This window comes from Scomber scombrus, chromosome 15 (genome assembly GCF_963691925.1).
Source record: "Scomber scombrus chromosome 15, fScoSco1.1, whole genome shotgun sequence".
Classification (NCBI taxonomy): domain Eukaryota; kingdom Metazoa; phylum Chordata; class Actinopteri; order Scombriformes; family Scombridae; genus Scomber; species Scomber scombrus.
Window position 1 is genome coordinate 23970786 of NC_084984.1, and position 27833 is coordinate 23998618.

At 39.5% G+C, this 27833-nt stretch overlaps 1 protein-coding gene across 1 annotated transcript; it reads left to right on the forward strand.

Moving 5' to 3' along the window:
* The first annotated feature begins 803 nt into the window (after nucleotides 1-803).
* LOC133995525 (fibroblast growth factor receptor 1-A-like) lies at nucleotides 804-27833 on the forward strand. Its single transcript, XM_062434956.1, has 15 exons — nucleotides 804-957; nucleotides 7411-7583; nucleotides 7670-7793; nucleotides 9572-9762; nucleotides 12775-12919; nucleotides 14152-14342; nucleotides 14427-14572; nucleotides 16035-16156; nucleotides 17206-17316; nucleotides 19879-20069; nucleotides 20960-21082; nucleotides 21192-21262; nucleotides 22941-23078; nucleotides 24840-24945; nucleotides 27578-27833. Exons 1-15 carry the CDS (start codon nucleotides 843-845, stop codon nucleotides 27653-27655), a joined length of 2025 nt encoding a protein of 674 aa, XP_062290940.1. The 5' UTR covers nucleotides 804-842; the 3' UTR covers nucleotides 27656-27833.

Consider the following 27833-nt stretch of genomic DNA (forward strand, 5'->3'; position numbering starts at 1 on the left):
CTTGCTTAAAAACAGTAAATTCTCAATAAAACACCATATCAACTAGTTTGGCATGATCTTACATCTTACATGATCTTCTATATTAAATAAAGGTAATGGAATACAATTGTTCTAAATATTACATTTCACCTGGGTTACATGGAGATCAGGAAACATTTACATTTTTGTGGTTATACCATTTGACATTTTCAGGAGCATTCAGTCTTACTTTTGGTAAAAAAAAAAAAATGGTGCAAATGGCATTTCAAATTATATAAAACCAAAAAAAATACTAAATGTACATTTTAACAAACCTGATGCTGCTTTTAAAACTAGTTTTTAACATATTTTTGAATTGATCATCTTGCCAAACCTTATTTGTCACTGACCCGTCTACATGAAGTTGGTAGCTGAACATTTAAAATGCTGTTTTTGGGCTGCGTCCACATTAATTCTCCTACTGAGCATGTGCAGAGGACAGCCACAGAAAACCAGTGAAGAAGAAACTGTTTCTTGTTTCTGTTTCCGCTGTGGCTTCCTGACATTTAGTTTATTATTACGAACAGATTACAACAGCTTTATTGTTCTAAGTGAAATAAAATCACCACAAAACAACAACAACAACAACAAAAAAGAAAGTAGCAAATCTTTAATGCTTTAATGGGGATGAATCATCATTATTTCCAGACTCCAGTGAAATGAATAGAAATCATTGGCAGTTAATTGATGTTAAAACTCGTTGTGTGACTGGAAAATGATTATCAGTAAATGTCTCCAACCAATGAGGATAATGAGCATCTTGTCTTCTGTGTTTCCAGTGTGGAAATTCTCCGTACATTGATGTATTAGCTGTTGAGGACGAGATGTCTTCTTCTCCTCGCCACCGCTGCCGCCTGCTGCTGCTCTTCTGGATCCTGCTGGTTCAGTTTCCTCAGGCTCAGTCCAGACCGGCCACCGAGGACACCGACACCGACACCGGTAAGATACTTCTTCACACACTTCCCTTTTGTCCCTTTTGAGACATGTGAGGACGTCATCTTGGATTTTTGGAAATGGTTATCGACATTTTTCACCAATTTCAAACATTTTATAGACCAAACAAGTCAAATCAATGTGAATAGAGAAAATAATCAACATATTAATCGATATTTGACTTGTAGTCGATCAACAGAAGTTAAATCTTTCTTAATGAATCAAAAAGTGTCAAAAATGTTCAAGTTTCAGCTGCTCAAATGTGAAATTCTCTGTTTTAAATCTTTGTAAACTGAATATGGTTTTGGACATTTGGAGACTTTGGAAAAGATTGATGGACTTTTTTTAAAATTTTCTGATATTTTATAGATGAAAATCAATTAGTTGAGATATGACCCATTGAGCCTTGAGCCTTGTTTCCACTGGAGGAACTTTGGGGTAATTTTAGGGGGCCGGGGCCGTTGGTGAGTGTCTCCATAGCAGGAAACTCCCCTAAAGGACAATCTCCCCTGGAACTTTTATGGAGGTTTAACGAGTCCCTGCCGAAAAGCTCCTTGGTGGGGCTTCAGGTTGACTCGTGCTGATTGGGTATACTCAAAGCGGGATGTGGCCATAAACTGTATATAAGAAATGGACTTAACATCCGTGACGTCACCCATTGGTTTGTGGACTGCTGCTCGGAAGCCAATAGTAATCTGGGCCCCCTGGTGGCCTTTTGATAGAATGCAGTTTTAAGTTACTTCCGCGTTGGCATCATTTCAGAGGACCGGAACTCCCCGCCTGGATGTGGCGTCAACAGAAAGCGCTAAAATAAGCAGCATATTTAAAACCCAGCAGAAGAAGAACAGTAGTAGAAAGCGTCTACCTACATGTACACAAACACACAAACCAGAAAAGCGGCAACCAGCTCAGCTCCTTCCATGTTTACCTCCTCGTTGTCGCTTTCTTTGTCGCCTAGGTGACGTCACGGTCAGAGTCTGATGGGTCCTATCCTGGTCCTACTCTGCTATGGAGACACAACGGCCTAGAGGACTAAATTTTACTGGGAACTTCCTTAGTGGAAACGTGGCTTTGGACAGTGTTTCCCTATTGAGCTGTGGTGGAAGTATAGTAACAAAAAGACTTTGGTACTAAAAACACTGCAACGTTGAAACATAGAAGATGAGGATCTGACTCATTTGGATGATTGAAGCTTCATATTAGCTTCAGATCAACTTTTAAATACATATTTCCGCAGATTAAGGATTATGGGTTTTGTAAATACATTATGAACGGATCTTCTAATGGTCAGTATGAACAGGAGGAATTATTACAGCAAGAAAAACACACTTAATGTTAATTTAAACTCCTGATTTGTTGTTATTCTTTTCTTTTAAAAACTCACCTCCTCATCTTCCTCACTATGCTTTTCTTTTTCTTTCCTCATCTTCATCCTCCTTTCTTTCTTTTTCGTTCTTTCTTTCTCTTCTTTCTTTCTTTCTTTCTTTCTTTCTTTCTTTCTTTCTTTCTTTCTTTCTTTCTTTCTTTCTTTCTTTCTTTCTTTCTTTCTTTCTTTCAGACAACTGAAGCTTCATATTAACTTCAGATCAACTTTTAAATCCATGTTTACACAGATGGAGGACTGTGGATTTAGTCCTTTATCACTTCCATTGTAAGTGCATAATGAAGGGATTTTCTAATGGTCAGTATAAACAGGAGCATTTTTAATGCTTTTTCCATGTAAATATTCACCTTACATTAGCAGCTCTTGTGATTTGAACCAGTTTCACTCTTTCAGATGGTGACTTTGATATGAAGTTGATTAACTGTTCAGCCCTATTGTTCAGCACATCCTCCCGCCTGAGACTCTACAGTTACTGGTCCTGCTGGTGTCTTTTTATAAACTGGCGTGCCGTGTTGTTTTGGGGCTTTTCCTCTTCTCTTTTGTTCGAGGTCTCTTTCATGTCTGATCCCCGGCTTCTGCGGTCTTGGTGGGTTTTTTTTTTATTTTTGTTTTTTTTAGACGCCGTATTATATAAATGGTTATAAAACTTTCCAATGAGAGAATTTCTTTAATAGGAAAGTGACTGTTTTTTCTTCTTTTAAAGCTTTGGTTGTTTTTGGGCCTTGTGAAGCATCTGAAACTGGTTAGAGTTGGTTTTTCATGGTGTAACCGAGGCTTGGCTCTCAGAGTGCTGGTTATGGTCTGTATATCCTGTCCAGACACAGTAACACAGTAACAGATGCACACAGTCTCAGACACAAGAAACCCCTTCCAGAAAACACTGTTTGTGTTTATATGCATGTATTTGTATATATATATATTATTTAAATACTTTTTTGTGTGCATGTTTGTTTTATTTTCCTGTTCAGACCATCTGGATCACAGCTGATACGGTTGTTTTTGAGCCTGTAAATTCTTCTTGTTTGCCTCTCAGTCGAAGAACACATCAAATTTAGCCTCGCTGCTGCAAGCCTCTTTTCTTCATAAACAAAGCCTGCTTTCAATTTCCCACCTCTCGCTCGTATTCTCTTCAAAAATGAAGGTTTAGGAAGTAAAAAACACTTCCCTGCCTGCACACTAACAGTCTGCAGCGAGACAGAAGATATTCCTGAACTCTGCTTGTAAATCCAAACTCCTACTTTTTTATAAGCTTTATAAGCTTTTATCATAATGTTTATTTTTGTTTGTTTTTTTAGCAGCAAAACACTCACAAAGATTCCCCAGCTTGAGTCTCAGTTGTTTTTGTGTGGTGGGTTTCTGCTCTTCATCTTTAGGGACTGAGGACAAATCATTATTGAGGGTTAAAGAAGGTCAGAAAAAAGGAGGATAGTCTCCTAACTCCAGATTTATTGTGAAAAAACAAATTAAATTGGCTTTATTTTTCTTTGTGATAATCATTAGCTAATAGGAGCAACATGTCAGCTGCAGAAACACAGAAAACATGTGTTGTTTTTAAGAGATTTAAAGACGATCTCGACACGCAATCATAATCGCCTTCATAAAAACAGTTAAAAGTCGTATATATATATATATATAAAGTTAAAGAATAATATAATCCAGTTTGACGTCGCCTTGTTATTTAACTAACAGGAAATAAAACATGTGGCTGTTTAATGCTGAGGTTACTGATCAGGTAATTAGAGCTGATTGGCAGAAAATTAACAGCTTATCAATCAATTAAGTAAATAATCAGCATAATTTGACGCTGTAGTTTGTTGGCAGTTATTAATATCACTTCAGATATGAATACTGGCAATTAATTGATAAGTCAGTCAACAGAAAATGAATCTGCAGCCATTTATGATAATCAATTGATCATTTAAGTCATTTTTAAAGCAAAAATAGTAAAACATGATTTGGTTCTGTCCTGTTATTACAAATCAAATCATTAGAGAGTTTAAGCTTCTTTTACTGGTTTTTAAAGCTCTAAATGTTTTTTGGGGACTCTCTGTCATTTTACAATCCTTCACGAGCTCTCAGATCATCTACTGCCGAGTTTTTAAATACACAAAAGAAAAATTTAAATTATACTCCAAAATAGTCTTCCTAAAGCTATAAAAGTTGCAGGCTCTGTTGAACATTTCTAAACCGCTTATCCTTAACTTATTTTTACTTAATGTCTAATTTTATTTATTTATTTGTATGTTTGCTGTTGTTTTATTGTATTGTATTATTTATATTTTTCTCTGTAAAACACTTTAAGCTACATCCCTTGTATGCAAGGTCCTCTATAAATAAGGTTTATCGTTATTGTTATTATCAAATATGAGGATTTGCTGTATTATATTTGTGTAATCTTAATATCTTTAAGACATATCCAATAATTCTGAGAAAATGTGACTTGTTTTTGTTTGATCTCATTCAATAGAGAAATGAAGGTTTATTTAAAATTCCTTTTAGTTATTAATTGTTAGTTGCACTCAAACTTTCATTTTATTTTCATATATTAGAGAGCACGGTTTTTTCCATGTTGAGGGGAGTTTCCAAAGAATGTATAAATAACTCTGGGAAGTTGAGCCCCCCCCCCTCACTCTAATAATTTTCCGGCGGTCCCTGAGCGAGCACAGACTGCAGGGATGTGTGTTAATGGCCGGAGCCGATAGGGAGGAGGTCTGTGAAGTCTCGGAAGTGGTTGGGCGCAACACTGTGCTGTGGCGACAGCTCCTGTCTGCGCGGCTGTTCAGTAGGAAGGATTAAAGAGCCCCTCCAGACACCAAGAAAGACGGGACAATAATGCCTGTCTGATACTGTTCCCACTAAAAAAAAAGTATTAGTGAGTTTAAATCCTTTTAAAATGACATCATGTCCTTCTGCTTCATTAAAAACATCCAGAATATCTGAATATTTTTTCATTCATGAAGTTTTCCTGATGGACAGCAGATGTCTCCTCCTTCATTGTAAAGTCTGTTCTCAGTGTTTGATTCATGGATGTATTATATAAGAGCTGATAGAGCGCCGCCACTCAGCCTATCAGCTGATTTATTTCCCCTGCGGCCCAGAAATCAGGAGTCCTCGAACTGCAGACAAGCTGATTTACTAAAGGTCTTTGTATGTAAAAGCGTGTAAACTTGACATCACCCACAAAAAAACGTGCAGCTGATCTACTAACACAGCGCACTGAGATAACACACGCTGTCCATTTAGTACTTTTACCATTATCAATGTAATATGGGGCGTTTTAACCCCAGTGTGCAAAATACAGGGAGGAGAAAATGTAAATATGTTAATTTAGCACACGCATTGTGATTTACCAAACCTGAAGGTAATGTTGGTGACGGTAACTGTGTCTATAATTAATACGTTTGTAGGGCAGGTATTAACCAGCTGTTACTATGGAGATGAGGAGACAGAAGCATTGACGCAGGCATTGACTTTGTGACTAATTATCTCCTATATAGAGTTTTTTCTGGTAATGTTTTGTTTACTGTAACTCAATATATTTGTATAACTTCTTCCACTAGAACCTGTAATTCCATGGGATCATATTTCTGCTCGTCCAAACTCTCCATTAAGACACAAAACCCTCATATAAATACTGCTGTCTGCACCTGTTGTTTTTTACAGTTATTCTTATGAGGCTTTTCCACTACACAGTTCTAAGCACTACTCGGCTCGACTCTGGTTTTATTGTGTTTCCATCAGGGATAGTACCTGGTACCTGGTACTTTTTTAGTATCTGCTCTGCCGAGGTTCCAAGCGAGCCGAGCCGATACTAAATGTGACGTCATCAGACTGCCGGCCCCTGATTGGTCAGAGAGTCACTGGAAGAGTCATGAGCCGTCCCACACAAGAATCAAACCCGGCATTTTTAAATACCAACAACAGCGTTACAGCGATTCGTTTCTCTTCTCTTGCTTTGTGTGTGACAGAAAGCCTCATACAGCAGCAAGAACACCATCGCCTCCATGTCCTCCATTGTTTATGTGTTTGGAAAACGAAGTCACGGCAGTTTCTTGCAGCCGTGCTATGACGACCCCGCCCACGTTGAGTAGGTACTATAGTAATAGAAAAGGTTCCTGGTACCAAACCGAGTCGAGCCGAGTAGTGCTGGAACTGTATAGTGGAAAAGCACCATTAGTAGATCACTTGCAAAACACACCTTAACCAAACATGCACACACAATGTAGTACCCTGTATTTGGGATCTTAGTGAATCAGGCTTTTTCTATTATGAATTTTCGACCCATGGAGGTTTTATATTTGTCAAACTTTCTTCAAGAAAAGTCGATTTTAAAATCTGTGACGCCATCACAATTTGAAGTCTGTGGGCCGAGTGGGAGAAACACTACTGAGCATGTGCAGTGGGCTGAATAACACCGAAGCCAAGTAGTTCTTACAGGACTGAATGGGGGCCATCTATCAGCCCAGCTCTTATAATACATCCATGGTCTGTGAAATACTGAGATACAGAGAGGTTTATCTGTGTTTTTTGAGGCTTGAATACTGGATCACGATTGGCTCCAATCTGGTTGTGATGTCATAAATCCTCCTCGAAGACCCGCCCCCTTAAAATCTGACTTTCAAACATCTCAGAGAAACTTTCCTCCTTCAGTAGATGAATAAAAAACCAACTGTACAAACATCATTCTGCACAGAGAAGCTTTTTCTTGTCTTTTTTTAAAAAACATACTTTTGAGTGGAAGGAAACTTTACAGCCTCATTCAGGAACATCTGAGACTCACACACACGAGCCCAGTGTTTAAACATCTTGTTTCTTTTTGTAGCTGACGCAGTTAAATCCTCTGAAGACGAAGAAGACGATGAGTCATCCTCAGAGGAAAATAAACTCTCCAACGAATTGTCAACAAGCAACGAAAAGCTCCAACGTAAGCCTCAAATATTTGTTCTCTCTCTCTCTCTCTCTCTCTCTCTCTCTCTCTCTCTCTCTCTCTCTCTCGCCTTGCTTCAGTTTGTGGTTCGTTGGTTTGTTGAAAGCACGAAGACGAATGATTGTAATCACGATGTTTACCTCGTTAGCGTTGGCGCCTCAGTGGCTAACGCCGGAGAAGATGGAGAAGCGGTCTGTCGTCGTTCCTGCCAGCAAGACCATAAAGTTTCGGTGCCAAGCGTCAGGAAACCCCGTCCCCTCCCTGCGCTGGTACAAGAACGGCAAAGAGTTCAGGAAGGATCAGAGGATCGGAGGGTTCAAGGTGAGTGATTGACGTTTCTCTGTTAGAGACATGAGAGGAGAGAAGAGTTTGTCTCATTGGTGGATGATCTCTGTTGAATCCTTCAGATCAGAGACCACATGTGGACTCTCATCATGGAGTCAGTGGTCCCGTCTGATAAAGGCAACTACACCTGTGTGGTGGAGAATGAATACGGGAGCCTGAAACACACCTATCAGCTGGATGTCGTAGGTAAGAAAAACACAAAAACACATATATCTGCATTTTAGACACATTAAGCTGTTTGATTTTACACTAAAGTTGCAAAAAAATGAGCTGAAACTCAATGCAGCTGAAACTCTTTTAGCTCTGTTTTTACTCTCTACCAACTCCTGAGGGAAAAATCTTAATGCTCCACTATGTTCACCAGCTAGTCTACAGATAACTGTGTCTGTTTGTTTCTCTGAAAACGACGCTATATTATTTCAAATTTTCGAGAAAAAACTTTCTGAGATTAAAGTTGTCAATTTACGGGGGGAAAAAATTGATATTCTCTGACATTATAAATTCTCAAATGTATGCAAAAAAAGAAGGTGTTTTGTTCTGCCGAGCAGTCACACAGCCTCACTTTGCGACACTGCAGAGATTTCCCTTGTCGTGCATTATGCTGCCATGGAATAACTGATCAAACTGTACTTTTTAGTTGGGTTTAGTTATAAGTAGATACTTGTTATATTAGCCCAGAATCACCAGATCATCCTCAGCATCCGGACTTTGAAAAGACATTGGGCCAGATGCAAGAGCATGTTAGTATTTCTTTCTTAAATTCGTTGTATTTTTTTCATGAGGTGGACCTTTACGAGTGTGCCACGTTGGATTCATCAAACATTCGTATAACCAGGAAACAGTCGAAAATGAACTTCGTACACATGATGAATCCCACCTGTTCTAAATGAACGTAAATTCACGATAATCGTAAATAAACTCGTAAATTTGTGAGTTTTTTGCTTGTAGATTTCATAGACTGTATATAAGAAATGGACGTAACATCCGTGACGTCACCCATTGGTTTGTGGACTGCTGCTCGGAGGCCAGTCGTTTCAGATCTGAGCAGCGCCATCTTGAAAATTTCAGGTGCATGCCGGGAAGAATAAAAACATGGATTATACTTATATGGGCATCAGTAGGGGCAAGAGGACGGAGCAGGAGAGGTTGCGAGGGCTGGATCTACCACAGTCTACACCGGCAACCTGGTGATGCTAACCAAGTTAGCTGTTACAACTAACTATAACCACAAAACTCCGGAGAAAACTGTTGGTGTGAAACAAGTTCACGGCTATTTCCTGCAATCTATCTGTCCGCGCTCCTGAACCTGTGAATCAATCAACCTGTCAATCACGATGTAGCCACGCCCTAATGCATACCCTGCTTTATCATCAAATATTAAATCAGTGAGGGCAAAATTTCACAAATGAACATCATACTGCATTGAAGAAGGCTTTAAACTAGCGATTGAGACCATAAACACATTTTGAAAACATTTACTGAGGTTAGAAATCAAGTGAGAAGTTGGTGAATTCTCCATTGACTTGTATAGAGACGGAAGTCCTTTTGACACCAAAACGGTCACCCCCTGGTGGCCTTTTGATAGAATGCAGTTTTAAGTTACTTCCGCGTTGGCCTCATTTCAGAGGACTGGAACTCCCCGCCTGGTAGATTTACAACTTTAATCACAGAATTTCTGAGATTAAAGTGAGAGAAAAAAACAGCAAAAAAAAAAGGTGTTTTGTTCTGCCGAGCAGTCACATAGCCTCACTTTGCAACACTGCAGAGACGTTGCTTGTTGTGCATTATGCTGTCGTGGAAAAACTGATCACATTGTGCTTTTCAGTTGGGTTTAGTAATAAGTACATACTTGTTGTTTTAGCCCAGAATCACCATATTTCTTTATTTATTCACACATGTGGCCCTAATACGCCATCTTAGCTTCTCTCTCCTCTCTGGTTAAGTTAAAACCTTTCATGTTTCAGAGCACTCTCCTCACAGACCCATCCTGCAGGCGGGTCTGCCGGCCAACCAAACGGCCGTAGTCGGCAGTAACGTGGAGTTTGTGTGTCGAGTGTTCAGCCACCCGCAGCCTCACATCCAGTGGCTCAAACACATCACCGTCAACGGCAGCCGGGTCGGACCGGACGGACACCCGTATGTCCGTGTGCTGAAGGTATTTAACCTGTTTGAGTATAATTAACTGGTTTGTTTCTATAGAAGTTTGAGAATGGACGAACTGACTGTTTTATTCAGAGCTCCAACTAACGATTATTTTCATCATCAGTTAATCTGTTGATTGTTTTTTCTTGATTAACTGATTAGTTGTCTGTCTCTATAATGTCAGAAAATGGTGAAAAATGTTAATCAGTCTTTGTCAAAGTCCAAGAAGATGTCCTTAAAATGTCTTAAAAACAATGACTTCAAACAATTAATTGATTATCAGTAGTAGTACTAATGTTTTTTTTTAAAAAGATGAGTCCAAATGATTACTTGATCATAAGAATACTTATATACTTATATTGGATAACGAACAGATTACGATTTTTAAAAAATGATTCAGTCCTCTTAAATCCTCTATAACAGTAAACTGATGAATCACCAAATATTCATATATAATCAATTAAATCAGCAGAGTTCAAACTAGTCAGTCAGACAAGAGCTGAAGCAATGAATTGATTAGTTGCCGACTATTCTGCAAAGTGGTGAATAGTTTTGAGTCATTTTTTAAGAAAAAAAAACATCAAAATTCTCTGATTCAGCTTCTTAAATGTGAATATTTTCTGGTTTCTTTCATCCTGTGTGACAGTAAACTGAAGATCTTTGTTAGAGTTTTTAAAAAAGACTAGAAAAGGTTCCTTACTTCATCCTTACACCCTTTTCCAACATTGACCTGTTATTATTTTGTTGTTTATTTACAGTTTGCTGTCATTTTCTATTTTGTTACGTTTCACTGCCTGTATGTTTTATTTTGTTATTTTAAATGTTCATGTAAATAAACTAAACTAAACATTTGAGGACGTCATCGTGGGCTTTGGGAAACAATTGGCCCACATTTTAACCCTCCTGTTGTTCTCGAGTCAAGGAAGGAAGGAAGGGAGTAAGAAGGAAGGAAAGGAGGGAGGAAGGAAGGAAGGGAGGAAGCAGGAGGAAGGAAAGGAGAGAGGGAGGAAGGAAGGAAGGAAGGGAGGAAGAAGGAAGTAAAGGAGGGAGGAAGGAAGAAGGAAGTAGGAAGGAAGGAAATGAGGGAGGAAAGGAAAGAAGGAAGGGAGGAAGGAAAGGAGGGAGGAAGGGAGGAAAGGAAAGAAGGAAGGGAGGGAGGAAAGAAGGAAGGAGGGAGAGAGGGAGAAAGGAAAAGAGGAAGGAAGGAAAGAAGGACAGAGGAAAGAAGGAAGGGAAGAAGGTTGATGGAGGAAGGAAGGGAGGAAAGAGAGAGGAAGGAAAGAAAGAGAAAAGGAGGGAGGGTGGAAGTACAGACGGAAGGAAGGAAGGGAGGAAAGAAGGAACAGTCAAAAAAGACGAGGTCAATTTGACCCGGGAGGACGACACGAAGGTATAAGATCAAACAACTAATCGTTTAATTGAGATAATAATCAGAAGATGAATCTGTTAGTTTTTAGCCTTCAACCAAACTGGGAGAAGTTGGACTCTATGAACCAACTCAGAGGTTGGTGCTGTATATAAACTGGCAGCGTGTTGAACTCTGCTGGGATTTGTTGACATTTACGCGACGTGAAGCGTGTTTCCTCAGTCGGTCTCAGCTCTGCTTTGATTTGTGTTTAACACAGCAGAGAGAAACCACATCAGTGATGAGCTGCCGGTCCTGATGAAAGACGCTCAGACTCTGTGGTTTGTTGTTTCTGGCTCGTCTCCAGCACCCTCGCACGTATCATTACATTCATCCTCCAATCACAAAGAAAAGGCTGGATATAATAAACCGTCTGCTGATTGGATGAAAAAAGAGAGGCTTTAAAAAAAAAAAACCTCATCTGTTACTTGCTCCTTTCTTCACCGTGAAAACGTCGCGAGCCACGTAGTCGAGGTGGAAGACGCCTCTGAGCTCATCTGTGTTCACTCCTATTTTAAAACTTTGTAGACGTGCATTGTTTTAAAATCACCGACATGATGAAAAAGTGATGCATTGTAGTTTGTTTGCATTTGTTTTGTCTATAAAATGTCAAATTATAGAGAAAAAATGTCTGTTATTACATCTTAAAGCTCAAGGTGACGTCTGCAAGTCTCTTGTTTTATCTGACCAACAATCCAAAAATACTCACTTTACTTCATTGTCATGAATAATATATATATTTAAAACTTGCAAATTTGCAATTTAAATCATAGAGAGTCATTGGGGGATAATGTTTTGCTTTTGTGACTGCAAATGAAAGTTCATATGAAGTTACCATATATGGTTCCTCGCCAGTCTAGGGCAAAATATTTACCAAAAAGTCTATATTTATAAAGTCCACAGGAGGCTTTTTTGGATGTTTACAAAAGTTACCAAGAAAAATCACTCACCTGATGAAGGGTTAAATGACTAAAAGGATTATTTGATTGTTAAAATAGTAATTTTTTCAGTGTGAGGCTGTATTTTAGTCTGAACAGCTGTTAACGTTTTGTAGATTTTGGTCTTTTTTTAGGATATAATAACAATAATAAGTATCCCTCCTATAGTAAGACATACAAGAGTCAATGAGGTTTTTTTGTGTCTATGTGGTTTAGTTTAAATTTAAAGGGTTAAATGTGAAAATAAACGTATGAATCAAATTCATCAAATTTCTGCTTTTAATCCATTTTGAGAGAATATATTAGAGGATTATGGCAAAAATGTCTAAGTGGTGTAACCATAAAAACTAATTTGGGGAATCATGTCAATCAAGTAATTATTTGTGTAAGTCCACTTAAATGTATGTATATTTATCATTCTTTTGTGGTTACACCATTTGACATTTTCAGGAGCATTCAGTCTTACTTTTGGTAAAAAATTGTGCAAATGTCATTTCAAATGATATAAAACCAACAAAACAGAAACATAAAAACTGAGGTGTTACAAGGTTTCCATCATTATCCAATCAGAATAAGATAAAAGTTGTTTGGTGGGACATTAGCTTCAGTGTCTCAGGCTCCTGGAGGTATTAATTCAGCCTCGATCGGATCCCTCACATTATTTCTCTTCTCTGTTTGTCAGACTGCAGGTTTGAACACGACGGATAAAGAAACAGACGTTTTGACTCTGAGGAATGTGACGCTGGAGGATTCAGGAGAGTACACCTGCCTGGCCGGAAACTCCATCGGCTTCTCATATCACTCCGCCTGGCTGGCTGTGGTCAACGGTGCGTTCAAGATCCTCCGAAACTACAGTTTGTATCAGACCTGAATGCGTTGCCATCTCAATTTTTTTAAATTTAGCACCGGCAAATTTTAAGAAAGCTTTAGAAGCTTTGTTTCTTCATGTAGTCATACAGCATACATGTAAATCATAGACTGTATATAAGAAATGGACGTAACATCCGTGACGTCACCCATTGGTTTGTTGACTGCTGCTCAGAGGCCAATAGTTTTGGATCTGAGCAGCGCCATCTTGAAAATTTCAGGCGCATGCCGGGAAAAATAAAAACACGGATTCTACTTATATGGGCATGAGGAGGGGCAAGAGGACGTAGCGGGGGAGGTTGCGAGGGCTGGATCTACCACAGTCTACACCGGCAACCTGGTGATGCTAACCAAGTTAGCTGTTACAACTATAACCACAAAACACCGGAGAAAACTGTCGGTGTGAAACAAGTTCACGGCTATTTCCTGCAGTCTATCTGTCCGCGCTCCTGAACCTGTGAACCTGTGAACCAATCAACCTGTCAATCACGACGTAGCCACGCCCTAATGCATACCCTGCTTTATCGTCAAATATAAAATCAGGGAGGCCAGCATTTCACAAATGAAAATCATACTGCATTGAAGAAGGCTTTAAACTAGCGATTGAGACCATAAACACATTTTGAAACGTTTACTGAGGTTAGAAATCAAGTGAGAAGTTGGTGAATTCTCCATTGACTTGTATAGAGACGGAAGTCTTTTTGACACCAAAACGGTCGCCCCCTGGTGGCCTTTTGATAGAATTCAGTTTTAAGTTACTTCCGCGTTGGCCTCATTTCAGAGGACCGGAGCTCCCCGCCTGATGTAAATCTGCTATCTGGTGAAATCTTGCTTAATATGTATATAATCTGGATTATAAACACTATAATTTATTTTAATTATTTTACTGATACCAGGTACATTAATAGTTTTCAAATAAATCATATTTTTGAACAAACAAGTTTAAAAGTCTGGAGAAAACTGTAATTTTGACACAGGTAAGGATGTTGTAAAGTATGAAAAAATCATAATAGAAAGGTGGTAAAAAAAACATTTAAGGTGGTTTTATTGTTAGTTTGACAAAGAAAGTGGAATTTGTATAAAATGATGTGTATTTTCAAAAATATGACCAAAGAACATAAAAGTGCCCGTAGTCTAAGAACCACCCATATGTGTGAACTAATAAAAACCTCTCTCTCTCTCTCTCTCTCAGACCCGCCTCCCGCCCCGCTGCCTTCACAGACATACCTGGAAATCTTCATCTACTGCCTGGGCTTCTTCATCATCATCATCCTCACCGCCACCGCCATCATCTGCAGACTTTGCTGCACGCCGAAGAAGAGCGACTTCCACAGCCAGCTAGCGGTGCAGAAACTAGCCAAAAGCATTCCTCTGAGGAGACAGGTGAGGCGTCTCTTTCTCCCTCCTCCCTCTGTCACATGTGTCTGAGTATAAAAACACTCACAGCTGCTCTGCCGCCGTCTACAGGTGTCGGTGGAGTCATCGTCTTCGCTGCAGTCCAGGATGTGTCTGATGCGTCAGTCTCGTCTCTCCAGCGCCGGCACCACCATCCTGGCAGGAGTGTCGGAGTACGAGCTGCCCTACGATCCTCTGTGGGAGCTGCCGAGAGACAGGTAGACAGAGTTCAGCTGTTTTTCATGGATACTGACATGATTTATAAGGGAGATAATTTCTTATAAAGCAACATTTATCTCCCATTTGAAAATGTATTCATTAGTTCATGTAGATTTTGGAATATAAAATAAACATATTTGATGAATAAAGTGGGTTTAATTGGTACTGTGACTCCATTTAAGCCCATGTGTGCTCCAAATAAGCCCACATCATGATTTATTTACTAAATATAATAAAAAAAATATTGATTTTAAAGAATTAAAATAAATAATAAAACATGTTAAATATTAAAACATGAGTAAAAAACCTCCTGAGCAAAATCTTAAAGGTGTGACTTCAGATGTAACCTCCTTTGTAATCATCATTTTCATCAGTAACTGGAACAGATTACATTTATTTTCTACTTAACCCTCCTGTTGTCCTCGAGTCAAGGAAGGAAGGGAGGAAGAAGGAAGGAAAGGGGGAAGGGAGGAAGTAGGAAGGAAAAGAGGGAGGAAGGAAGGAAAGAAGGAAGGAAAGATGGAAGGAAGGAGGGAGGGAAGGAAGGAAGAAAATGAGGGAGGAAGGGAGGAAAGGAAAGAAGGAAGAAGGAAGGAATGAAGGAAGAAGGAAGAAAAGGTGAGAGGGAGGAAGGAAGGGAGGAAAGAAGGAAGGATGGAATGAAGGAAGGAAGGAAAGATGGAAGGAAGAAAAGGAGGGAGGAAGGAAGGAGGGAAGGAAAGAAGGAAGGAAGGAAGGACAGACGGAAGGATGGGAGGAAAGAAGGAACAGTCAAAACAGACGGGGTCAATTTGACCCGGGAGGCCGACACAAAGGTTAAACACCAGCATATTGATTAGTGCAGTTTTAAACATTACCTCCTTTGTAATCATCATTTTCATCAGTAACTGGAACAGATACATTTATTTTCTACTTAACCCTCCTGTTGTCCTCGAGTCAAGGAAGGAAGGGAGGAAGAAGGAAGGAAAGGGGGAAGGGAGGAAGTAGGAAGGAAAAGAGGGAGGAAGAAGGAAAGGAAGGAAGGGAGGAAGAAGGAAGGAAAAGAGGGAGGAAGGAAGGAGGGAAGGAAAGGAGGGAGGAAGGAAGCAGGGAAGGAAGGAAGCAGGGAAGGAAGGAAAGGACAGAGGGAGGGAGGAAGAAAGAAGGAAAGGAGGGAGGAATGAAGGGAGGAAAGGAGGGAGGAAGAAGGAAGGAAAGGAGGGAAGGAAGGAAGGAAAGGAGGAAGGAAGGGAGAAAAGGAAAGAAGGAAGGGAGGAAGGACAGAGGAAAGAAGGAAGGGTGGAAGGTAGGGGGAGGAAAGAAAGAGAGAAGAAGGAAGGGAGGAAAGAGAGAGGAAGGAAAGAAAGGGAGAAGAAGGGAGGGAGGAAAGAAGGAATAGTAAAAACAGACAGGGTCAACGGGAGGGAGGACGACACAAAGGTTAAATTACATAATGCTTTATCTACTGTGTGTTTCTCTCAGGCTGACTCTGGGGAAACCTCTGGGAGAAGGCTGCTTCGGTCAGGTGATGCTGGCCGAGGCCGTCGGCGTCGATAAAAACAAACCCACACGCCTCTCCAAGGTAGCCGTGAAGATGCTTAAAGGTGAGACTGAAACATCTTGACGACTTAATTCAAGCTGCAATCAATGATAAACTTCATTATCAATTAGTTTGCCAATTAAATGATTAAATACGTCCATCATGGTTTCCAGAAGTGTGGAAAAAACTCAATTATAATCAGTTAACAGTGATGTAAACATGTGTTTTAGTGAAATGAATAGTTAATAGTTTTAATAAGATAGTATTTATGAGGATTTCTTTTTATGATGTAGCAGTGAAGACTGATGGCTCTAATGGTTATACAATAAACCCCACAGTTCCATAAAGTTCTGCTCATTTTCACTTTACATTAAATAACATTTAACCACCAAAAAGAAATGCAAAAACTTAAATTGACTAAAGAAACCCAAAAACTACCAAAAACAGACATAAAAATGACTAAAAAGAGACATAAATTGACTAAATAATCCTAAAAACCACCAAAATGAGATGCAAAAAAAACTATAAGAGACACAAATTGACTAAAGAAACCTAAAGACTACAAAAAATGACTAAAAACAACCTACAGTTAGTTTGAGTGACAGCTGCCATCTAGTTACCATGGTAACTTAGAGATGGAGTGACTAAAGAGACAAGCTACCAAAAAGAGACATTTCAATCATTATTGCTATGTTATATTTTCATGTCTTAGGTAAAATAGGACATGATATTGTGTGATAGGAGCTGTTTAGTGTTGTAAAAGCTAAAAAATACACTCTCTCTGCTCTCTAACAATTATTTTTAATATTGATTATAGTGCAGATTATTTTTCCATTAACTGAATAATGTAAAATGCCAAAGAGTATATCCAAAAGTTACAATCACTCATCATTAATTGATTATTGTAATAGTTGCTGATAGCTCTTCTCTTGATCCACTTAATGAGTGATTGATTTATTATTATTATTCTTACTATTTAATTATTTATCTTTGCCTGTTTGTTTCATGTAAAGTTCGTTTTTCTTTGTCTCATGAACTCAGTGTTGGGTTCAGGTTAGGGTGTCGACATGTTGTACTTTTGTAAGTGTCATCCTAACTTCCTGTTGTGTGCAGCGGACGCCACAGAGAAGGATCTGTCTGATCTGATCTCTGAGATGGAGATGATGAAGATGATCGGCAAACACAAGAACATCATCAACCTGCTGGGCGCCTGCACGCAGGACGGTGAGTGTGAGGAGGAGGAGGAGTGAGGAAGATGAGTTTTGATCAGTTTTAATAATTTGTAAACAAATGTTCGATGCAGGTTTTCAGCTCAATAAATGGAAGTTGCCATAAGGCCTTTTCCATAAAGGGCTCTAAAATGTAAATTACACTCAACAATCACAATGAAAAAGATGTAAAAAAACTCAACATATTAAGGTTTTTAATTAAAGTGTTAAAGGTTGGCTAAAGCAGAATCAGACCTGTTTGCATTTTTAATGACAGGACTTTAAGTGTTTTTAATTCATGTTTTAAACTGCATGCACTTTCTTTCTTTCTTTCTGTCACTAAAACTAAGTAAAATGTATTAATACAACGCTTTTCATAGACATGCGTCACAAAGTGCTTTACATAGTCAAGATAAAACATACAAAAAAGGTGATACAACTTTAAAATCTGTGCAATATCAATATCAGACTCAGGTATATTCATTCAACACCAATATTACTCTAATTCATAATGTTACTATTTTGATTTTATTGCTTGTGTACTTACTATTTATTGTTCTTTATTCTTTTTATTGATGCTCTTTCTATTTTTACTGTCCACTTTGCTGCTGTAATGCTGTAAATTTCCCCACTGTGGGATTTATAAAGGAATATCATATCTTATCTGTATGCTTAGAATAACAATAATGTAAGAAGTTAAAGAAATGAAAGTAAATGCTGACGCTTGGTGCCTACAAGTTACCCAAACACCTGGTTTAACAGATGTTTTTAGCTGTTTTTTAAATGCATAGAATCATTTCAGTTCAGTTCAGTTCAGTTCAGTTGCTTTTATTGTCTCCTAAGGGAAACTTGACTTGCAGACAGGTTAAAAAATAGACAACTATCAAAAAACATAATCACATGTAAAAACAAGACAGACAAATCACAAGCAACAATCAAGTCTGGCTGAATCGAAACCACTAAGAAGAGAATTTAAGACTGTGAATCAGTATTGTGCAAATTTAGCAGAGTTATCGCTCTGGGGACAAAGGAGTTTCTGGTCCTGTTACATTTATAAAAAGGAACTCTAAATCTCCGGCCCGAAGGGAGAGTCTCAAAATTGCAGTGGAGGGGCTGGCTCGCACAGTCTAGTATAGACCATAGACTGTATATAAGAAATGGATGTAACATCCGTGACGTCACTCATTGGTTTGTGGACTGCTGCTCGGAGGCCAATAGTATCGGATCTGAGCAGCGCCATAAAAAAATAAAAACACGGATTCTACTTATATGGGCATCAGGAGGGGCATGAGGCGCCCTCCTGAACCTGTGAATCAATCAACCTGTCAATCATGACGTAGCCACGCCCTAATGCATACCCTGCTTTATCGTCAAATATAAAATCAGGGAGGCCAACATTTCACAAATTAACATCATACTGCATTGAAGAAGGCTTTAAACTAGCGATTGAGACCATAAGCACATTTTGAAGGTTAGAAATATAGGGGGAAGTTGGTTAATTCTCCATTGACTTGTATAGAGATGGAAGTCCTTTTGACACCAAAACGGTCGCCCCCTGGTGGCCTTTTGATAGAATGCAGTTTTAAGTTACTTCCGCGTTGGCCTCAATTCAGAGGACCGGAAATCCCCGCCTGCTAGAGACCTAGCTTTATTGAGGACCTGCTTCTCAAAGATGGCTGTCAGAGAAGTCTGCAGGGTTCCAATAAGCTTACCTGCTACCTTCACATTGTGGCCCATTTGGTTTTTTATCCCTGACACAAATGCTACCAAACCAGGCGATAAAAGAAAAAGTAAGCACAGATTCAGTAAAAGACTTATAAAAAAGAGTCATCAGTTTCTTGTCCACATTAAAAGAATTCAGCTTTCTCAAGAAGTACAAACGTTGTTGTCCCCTTGGTCAGTGAATTCAATTTGACTCACTTTAATGTATGTGGGGAGGGTTGAGCAGGTTTGGGTTCTTCTAAGGTCAATAACCATGTCCTTAGTCTTAGAGGGATTGAGAAGGAGGAATGACTTGTCACACCACTGTACAAACTCATCTCACCCATGTTGAGACTCGTTTTTATGGAGACTGTAGATTGTAACGGTGTCACAACATATCAAAACCTCTCTGTTTCCGGTTTAATCCCAGTATATGTTTTTAACCACATGTCTTAAAGCTTGTTTAATCATGTTTGTATCACCTTAGAAATATTGAAGAATCTAATTTATTGCAACAGACTTTTTTTCTCTCATGTTAAAGGATTACAGACTGAGCCTTTAAACCAGAACTAAAGAAGCCCGATCACACCACATCTGTTTTAGCCTCTTTATACTGGATCCATGTAAATGCATAAAAGCATCAGTAGACTGTAACGGTGCAAGCAGAGCATTTCAGAGTTAAGGCGCAACAGCCTCAAATAAAAGGTCTAAAAGATGAACTAGGGATAGAAGTTGGAAACCAGCAATAGTTATAATCTCTGTATGCAGAACGTGGTGTGCTTCTATGTTAACTTGCTTTGTCCCTCTCAAATAAACTGTATAAAATGAAAATAAAATAAAAAGATGTGTGACTGATCGTCTCCTTTGTGTCTCCCAGGTCCTCTGTACGTGGTGGTGGAGTACGCCTCTCAGGGGAATCTGAGGGAGTTCCTCCGCGCTCGCCGACCCGCCGGGTTGGAGTACTGGAGCGGCCCGAGGCAGGTGACTCAGGACAGTCTGGAGATCAGAGAGCTGGTGTCCGCTGCGTACCAGGTGTCCAGAGGAATGGCGTACCTGGCCTCCAGGAAGGTCAGTGTTTACATCAGGCGGGGAGTTCCGGTCCTCTGAAATGAGGCCAACGCGGAAGTAACTGCAGTAAAACTGCATTATATCAAAAGGCCACCAGGGGGCGACCGTTTTGGTGTCAAAAGGACTTCTGTCTCTATACAAGTCAATGGAGAATTCACCAACTTCTCGCTTGATTTCTAACCTCAGTAAAGCCTTCTTCAATGCAGTATGATGTTCATTTGTGAAATGTTGGCCTCCCTGATTTTATATTTGATGATAAAGCAGGGTATGCATTAGGGCGTGACTACGTCGTGATTGACAGGTTGATTGGTTCACAGGTTCAGGAGCGCGGACAGATAGACTGCAGGAAAGAGCCGTGAACTTGTTTCACACCAACAGTTTTCTTCTGAGTTTTGGGGTTATAGTTGTAACAGCTAACTTGGTTAGCATCACCAGGTTGCCGGTGTAGACTGTGGTAGATCCAGCCCTCGCAACCTCCCCCTCTCCATCCTATTGCTCTTCCTGATGCCCATATAAGTAGAATCCGTGTTTTTATTTTTCCCGGCATGCACCTGAAATTTTCAAGATGCCGCTGCTCAGATCCGATACTATTGGCTTCCGAGCAGCAGTCCACAAACCAATGGGTGACGCGACGGATGTTACATCCATTTCTTATATACAGTCTATGGTTTCAGCTCATTTTTTTCTGTCTATTTGCAACTTTAGTGTCAAATTAAACAGCTTAATGCAAAGATGTGCGTCCATCAAACGGCAAACAGACACAGTTAGCTAGAGTTAGTTAATCTGCTGATATTGACACATCAGAAGTGGATGGAAACAAACATTAATGTACATTTTCTTCAAGACTGTGAATGTGTTGTGAACTCTGTGTTTTCCTCTCTGCTGTTCAGTGTATTCACAGAGATCTGGCGGCGAGGAACGTGCTGGTCACTGAAGATAACGTGATGAAGATAGCCGACTTCGGTCTGGCCCGAGACATCCACCACATCGACTACTACAAGAAGACCACTAATGTGAGACCAGACACTCTGCTGCAGGATAGAAAAATCTATAAAAAAAATATGAGCTGATTTAATATTGTTCTACTGAGAGTTGGTGGCTGATGTTTTAATCTTCCTGCAGGGTCGACTGCCAGTGAAGTGGATGGCGCCTGAAGCTTTATTCGACCGAATCTACACGCACCAAAGTGACGTGTGAGTCTTTAAAACTTATTGTGTGTATTTTTGTGCAGAAAGTTGTATTTCCTTAACACACACACACACATTTATTATTTATCTTTAGATGATTTTATTGTCATTGCACATAAAAATTCAACAAAACTGTAGCACTCCGATCTCAGCAACATACATAAAAATAAGAATATATGTATAAAAATATATGCATGTATATATAACAGAATAAATAAATATAAATACATGTATGTATAAATAGTAAGGTGCATCAGCTTATTATTTTCCTCATTAATTGATTTATAATTGTATCTATAAAATGCCCAGTGATGGAAGAAGGCTCAGATCCTTTACTGAAGTATCTATATAACAATGTAGAATTATTTGAGTATAAATATTCAAGATCCCACTTAAATAAAAGTTCATTAGTTTTATCAGCTAAAGTAAATGCTATAATAAGTGCTTAAAGTATTAAAAGTAAAAGTAATCGTTTTGCAGAATATCAGCCAAGTAAAAAAAGTTCTGTCCCTTAAACTTTGATTCATTTCTCTCAACTTTTAAAGTTTTTTTGTGTGAAATATTGTACAATTTTACGCCTTTGTGGCTCGAACAACTCAAAAAAACATCTGTGACGTGAAAAGAAGCCACGCGCCAAAAAGTTTGTGAACTACTGGTTCAATCTTTAACTTCACCTTTGTATTTTTTTCTTTCCGTAATCAACGTTCGTATTACTTCTAATAAAACTGAATATTTGTTATTGGATGCCAGCTCAAACCTGTCACAAGGTATCAAATCTGTCCGTGTCCTGTTTAATCCCAGTTTATGTTTTTAACCACGTCTTATCGTTCTGTTTAATCATGTTTTTATCACCTCAGAAATATTGAAACAGAAATGTGCTTTTATCTTCTTGCGCCTGAATTATTGCAACAGACTTTTTTCTCTCATGTTAAAGGATTACAGACTGAGCCTTTAAACCAGAACTAAAGAGGCCCGATCACACCACATTTGTTTTAGCCTCTTTATACTGGATCCATGTTTGTTTTGATTTTAACCCTCCTGTTGTCCTCGAGTCAAGGAAGGAAGGGAGGAAGAAGGAAGGAAAGGAGGAAGGAAGGGAGGAAGAAGGAAGGAAAGGAGGAAAGAAGGAAGGAAAGGAGGGAGGAAGGGAGGAAAGGAAAGGAAAGAAGGAAGGGATGAAGGAAAGAAGGAAGGTAGGAGGGAGGGAGGGAGAAAGGAAAAGAGGTAGGAAGGAAAGGAGGACATAGGAAAGAAGGAAGGGGGGAATGTAGGGGGGAGGAAAGAAAGAGAGAAGGAGGGAGGGAGGGAGGGAGGGAGGAAAGAAGGAAGAAAGGAAGGAAGGAGGAAGGAAGGACAGAAGGAAGGAAGAAAAGGGGATGGAGGGAGGAAAGAAGGAAGGGAGGAAAGAGAGGAAGGAAAGAAAGAGAGAAGGAGGGAGGGGAGGAAAGAAGGAACAGTCAAAACAGACGGGGTCAATTTGACCCGGGAGGACGACACATAGGTTAGGATCTAGCTTAAGATCCTCCAGCCTGAAAACTAAAGAGATAAGCCCCGAAATGAAAAATACTGAAAACCTGGCTCATCTGAACTGCTGATTTCTGCTTTGAAGACTCTGTGAGACCTTCAGGTACATATTCGATGTCTGAGAGTCTTTGTGTTTGTCTCCTTTGTCAAACTGCTGCAGTTGGTCATTCGGAGTCTTACTTTGGGAAATCTTCACGCTTGGCGGGTCTCCTTACCCCGGAGTCCCTGTGGAGGAGCTGTTCAAGCTGCTAAAGGAGGGACATCGCATGGAAAAACCCTCGGCCTGCACCCAGGAGCTGTGAGTCCTCGTCACAGTCACTAAATCTGTGTTTAAGCTCTGAATAACATTTAACCCTTCTGTTGTCCTTGAGTCAAGGAAGGAAGGGAGGAAGAAGGAAGGAAAGGAGGGAGAGAGGGAGGGAGGGAGGAGAGGAGGGAGGGAGGGAGGGAGGGAGGAAGGAAGGAAAGGAGGGAGGAAGGAAGGAAGGAAAGGAGGGAGAAAGGATGGAAGGGAGGAAGAAGGATGGAAAGGAGGGAGGAAGGAAGGATGGAAGGGAGGAAGGAAGAAGGAAGGAAAGGAGGGAGGAAGGATGGAAGGAAGGAAAGGAGAAAGGAGGGAGGAAGGAAGGAAGGAAAGGAGGGAGGAAGGAAGCATGGAAGGGAGGAAGAAGGAAGGGAGGAAGAAGGAAGGATGGAAGGGAGAAAGAAGGAAGGAAGGGAGGAAGACGGAAGGATGGAAGGGAGGAAGAAGGAAGGAGGGAAGGAAAGGAGGGAGGACAGAGACAGGAAGGAAAGAAAGATAGAAGGGGGAGGGAGGAAAGAAGGAATGAAGGGAGGAAAGAGAGAGGAAGGAAAGAAAAGGAGAAGGAAGGAAGGGAGGAAAGAAGGAACAGTCAAAACAGACGGGGTCAATTTGACCCGGGAGGACGACACAAAGGTTAAGTGTCTCACAGCCAACCTTGAATATACTGAGCTGTAAAAGGCAGAATGATCAGTTTACTGCAGTGTTTTTATATTAAATCAGTTCAAGTATGTTAGGATTTCATATTTCTTGTATTTCTCAAAACAATGTTCTTACCTTCACAGATGTATTTTTAATTATGTGGTGAACTTTAGAACATAAATTAAGAAAAATTGAGTTAAATTTGTTTAGATTATATTAAAGGTATAAAGGAAGAGGCCTGAAGAAGAGTTAAAGAACATCTAACTCATAAAACTGTCAAATAAGTAATTTATGTCACTAAATTAAGATCTTTTTAATGAAATATTGCAATTAATGATTATTTGTATTATTAATTAATGTTGATTTTTTTTATTTTTTGGTTTTTCTTGATTAACCCATTAGATGTTTGGTTCATAAAATGGTGAAAAATGTCTTAACCTTTGTGTCGTCCTCCCGGGTCAAATTGACCCTGTCTGTTTTGACTGTTCCTTCTTTCCTCCCTTCCTTCCTTCTGTCCTTCCTCTCTCTTTCCTCCCTTCCTTCTTTCCTTCCTTCCTCACTTCCTCTTTTCCTTTCTCCCTCCCTCCCTCCTACCTTCCTTCCTCCCTTCCTTCTTTCCTTTACTTTCCTCCCTCCTTTCCTTCCTTCTTCCTCCCTTCCTTGCTTCTTCCTCCCTTCCATCCTTCCTTCCTCCCTCCCTTCCTTCTTTCCTCTGTCCTTCTTTCCTTCCTTCCTCCCTTCCTTCCTATTTTCCTTTCTCCGTCCCTGCCTCCTTCCTTCTTTCCTCCCTCCTACCTTCTCTCCTTTCCTCCCTTCCTTCCTTCCTCGCTCCTTTCCTTCCTACTTCCTCCCTTCCTTGCTTCTTCCTCCCTCCCTTCCATCCTTCCTTCCTCCCTCCCTTCCTTCCTTCTTCCTTCCTTGACTTGAGGACAACAGGAGGGTTAAAGAAAGAAATCAGAGAATTCAGGCATTTCTTGATGATACAAAAAGTGAAATCTAAATTTTTGTTTCTGTCGACTAATCAATAAATCTGCTGATCGCTGCAGGTTTATTCTGCAGGTTTCTACACAGGATCTGTCTTCTAATAAATCCTTATACCACTGTGTGTTTCTTCAGGTACCTGATGATGAGAGACTGCTGGCACGCTGTCCCGTCTCGCAGACCAACTTTCCAACAGCTGGTAGAAGATTTAGACCGCACGCTGTCTCTCATGGCTAACCAGGTAATGGACTGTTTAGTAAGACTTTTAACCACATTAGCAGCTTATGTTTGTCTGTCCAATGCTGTGCTCTAGATTCAAATATCCCAACAGTTGTCATATTGTCACATCCTGGTGTAGTTCATGTTTTATTTTTGTTAGTTTTACATCCTGTGTTTCCCCTGCCTTAGTTGATTACCTCATGTGTTTCACCTGTCTTGTTTCACTCACCTGTGTCCTGTTTAGTTATTACCCCATCATGTCTATATAGGTTTTGGGTTTCAGTTCAGTCTTTATCTGAGTCTCTGTGTTGTTTTGCACTGTGTGTTTTTGCCAGTGTTCATTCGGCCTGTGTTCTGCTGTTGAGTTTCTACTGAGTTAGTTATTAAAGTTCGTGTAGGTCTATACTCTGCGTATATTGGCTGCTTTTGGGTCCACCTGCTCAGCAAACCGTGACAGTTATCTGTTCAGACATTCATGATCCCCAGAGGATGAATCCTGCTGACTTTGGTGATCCACTGACTTTTTTCTTTAACGCCACCATGATGACCTCATGGTGGCGTTGCATACGCTTTGTTTAAGTTTTATAATATCTGTTCACTGCATTCACAAAGTTCCTGTCAAACATTCTTGATTCCTACTGGATTCATTTTAATAACTTTGGTGATCATCTGATTATTTATTTAGTCTCAGCAGTTCATGAAACAGTCACCAAATGTAATCGATAGACTCGGGCTAAATTAACTAATTTATTGTCTTCTTGTCTTCTTGTCTATCTTTTGTTCACTTTCAGCAAGGGCTACTAAATAAAGAAATAAAGACCCAATATGCTGACAAAATTTTTTAAAAGCTTGGCAGAAATATTGTAACGAACTGGGCCACGTTACTGTTATGTGTGTTATTAAAAAAGAGAGATTAAGCCCAGATACTTAAGTCACTCCGTTCATTTCTCTCCTGACAGTCTTGTTCAGTCAGTCATACTTTCGATAGTTTTGATACTACTTGTTGTTGATTAATTTCGGTCAATACCTTAAAGGTGTCGAGTACCGATAGGCAGCTCTAATGGACGTGATTGTTCCACTTTTTCGTGACAATATATTTCAGTTGGAAATATCTTTCATGCCTTAACTACAGTATGTTTTTCTGTCAGGTAGGACTCAAACTTTTACAACTCACTGTTAAAACATAATGTTCTGGTTAGTGTTAGATGAAGATCACGGCTTGGGTAAAATGATTACGTACACAGTAATGTTAATTCCTTAAAGTTAAAGCAACTTCATCGTCATGGTGACCCAAAAAAAGTCCCAACTTGTGGTTTGAGGCAAACAGCAAAGTCCAGTTTTTGCAGCTTATCTATAAACATCCACCCAACACTTTACCTCCAAACACTTTATATAGACCTCAAAGATGGTGTCTGCAGGCACGAAATACACTTCCAATTTAAATACTTCAGTTTGATAATCGTGCTGAGTGTCACGAAAAAAATGAAGAAAATTCATGTCCACGTACACGAATTTATAGATGAAATTTTGTGACTATTTCACGAACTGTAGCAATACCAAGTTATCAACATTTTAAAGGACCAGTCTATGAGATTTACTGGCATAAATGGAAAATAATATTCATAAGTTTGTTTTAATTAGTGTACGATCAACTTAAATAAGAATCATTGTGTTTTCGTTACCTTAGAATAAGCCTTAGCGGGATTGAGTCCAGGTTCCTTTAATTTGTCCAACACACACACAGCAAAACTATACTGTAACTAACTGTACTTTGTTTTTAGGGCTTTAACTAATCTTAATAAAATTGTATTAATATCTCAGTTATTTTATTACTCTGACTCATTTTGTCTATAAAGTGGTGAAACATGTCGGATCACTGTTTCCCAAAGCCAAAGACGAAACTTTAAATGTCTTCTTTCCCCAAACCAACAGTCCAACAACCCAAATAATCAAACTTCTCCCAGTTTGTTCAGTTTGGTTTAAACTAACTAACAATTATTGATTTAATTTTCAGATTATTTTCTCAATTTATCGATTTGTTTTGACTATAAAAAATTTCTGAAAATGGAAAAAAATGTTGATCAATGTTCCCCAAAGACCAAAAAAACGTCCTCAGATGTCTTAGAAACCAGATAATATTCACATTTAAGATGCTGGTACCTAAAAAAAATGGACTCAAAATGATTAATTAATAATCAAAATAATCTGTTTTTAATTTAATAGTTAGCAGCTAATCAATTAATCGACTTATCGTTGCAGCTCTGGAGCTAACACAGTGCTGCAGTTATTAAAAACTGGTTTATTTTCTCTTTTATAGTCATTTTCTTAATAGATTTTATCCTGTTATATTGACTAATGAAAGGTTGTGATAGATTTGGTGTCTGAAACTTGATGTTGCTGCTTCTCTTGGCCAGATATTTAATCTCAGTGAAGTTTTTCCTAGTAAAATAAATATTAAATAAAAAAATAACATCTGGAATAACAGAGTGAACGTCTCTTCAGTGTTTTTGGAGAAGCTCAGGGATGAAAAGTTCCTGTGTGAATTTTGCTTTTCTTCTTTTCTAACATTTTTTAGAGGCTCACTGGAGTAAAATATGTTGAAATAAAATATATCTGAACATGAATAATAATAATAATTCTCTCTTCCTCCTCAGGAGTACCTGGACCTGGCCGTTCCTCTGGTCCAGTATTCTCCCATCGGCTCGTTGGCCTCTACAACATACTCCACATAAGCGCAGTGGGACGTTTTCCCTTCCTGGATCACCTGCATCCCGGTTTCCTCTGCTGCACGGCGGCGGTCTCAGACGACGACGACGAGGAGCTGAAGACAAGCTGCTTCACCGTCGTCCATCACAGCAGCCTGATGTGAGGAACAGCTGGACTCAGACTCCCCAGCTCGGCCTCAGGAAG

Bases quoted from the DNA above. Each gene is read 5' to 3' on its own strand.
- LOC133995525 (XM_062434956.1), top strand. From the start codon at position 843: ATGTCTTCTTCTCCTCGCCACCGCTGCCGCCTGCTGCTGCTCTTCTGG. The intron at 958-7,410 runs GTAAGATACTTC...TTACCTCGTTAG, and splicing joins GGACACCGACACCGACACCG to CGTTGGCGCCTCAGTGGCTA. The intron at 14,343-14,426 runs GTGAGGCGTCTC...CGCCGTCTACAG, and splicing joins GCATTCCTCTGAGGAGACAG to GTGTCGGTGGAGTCATCGTC.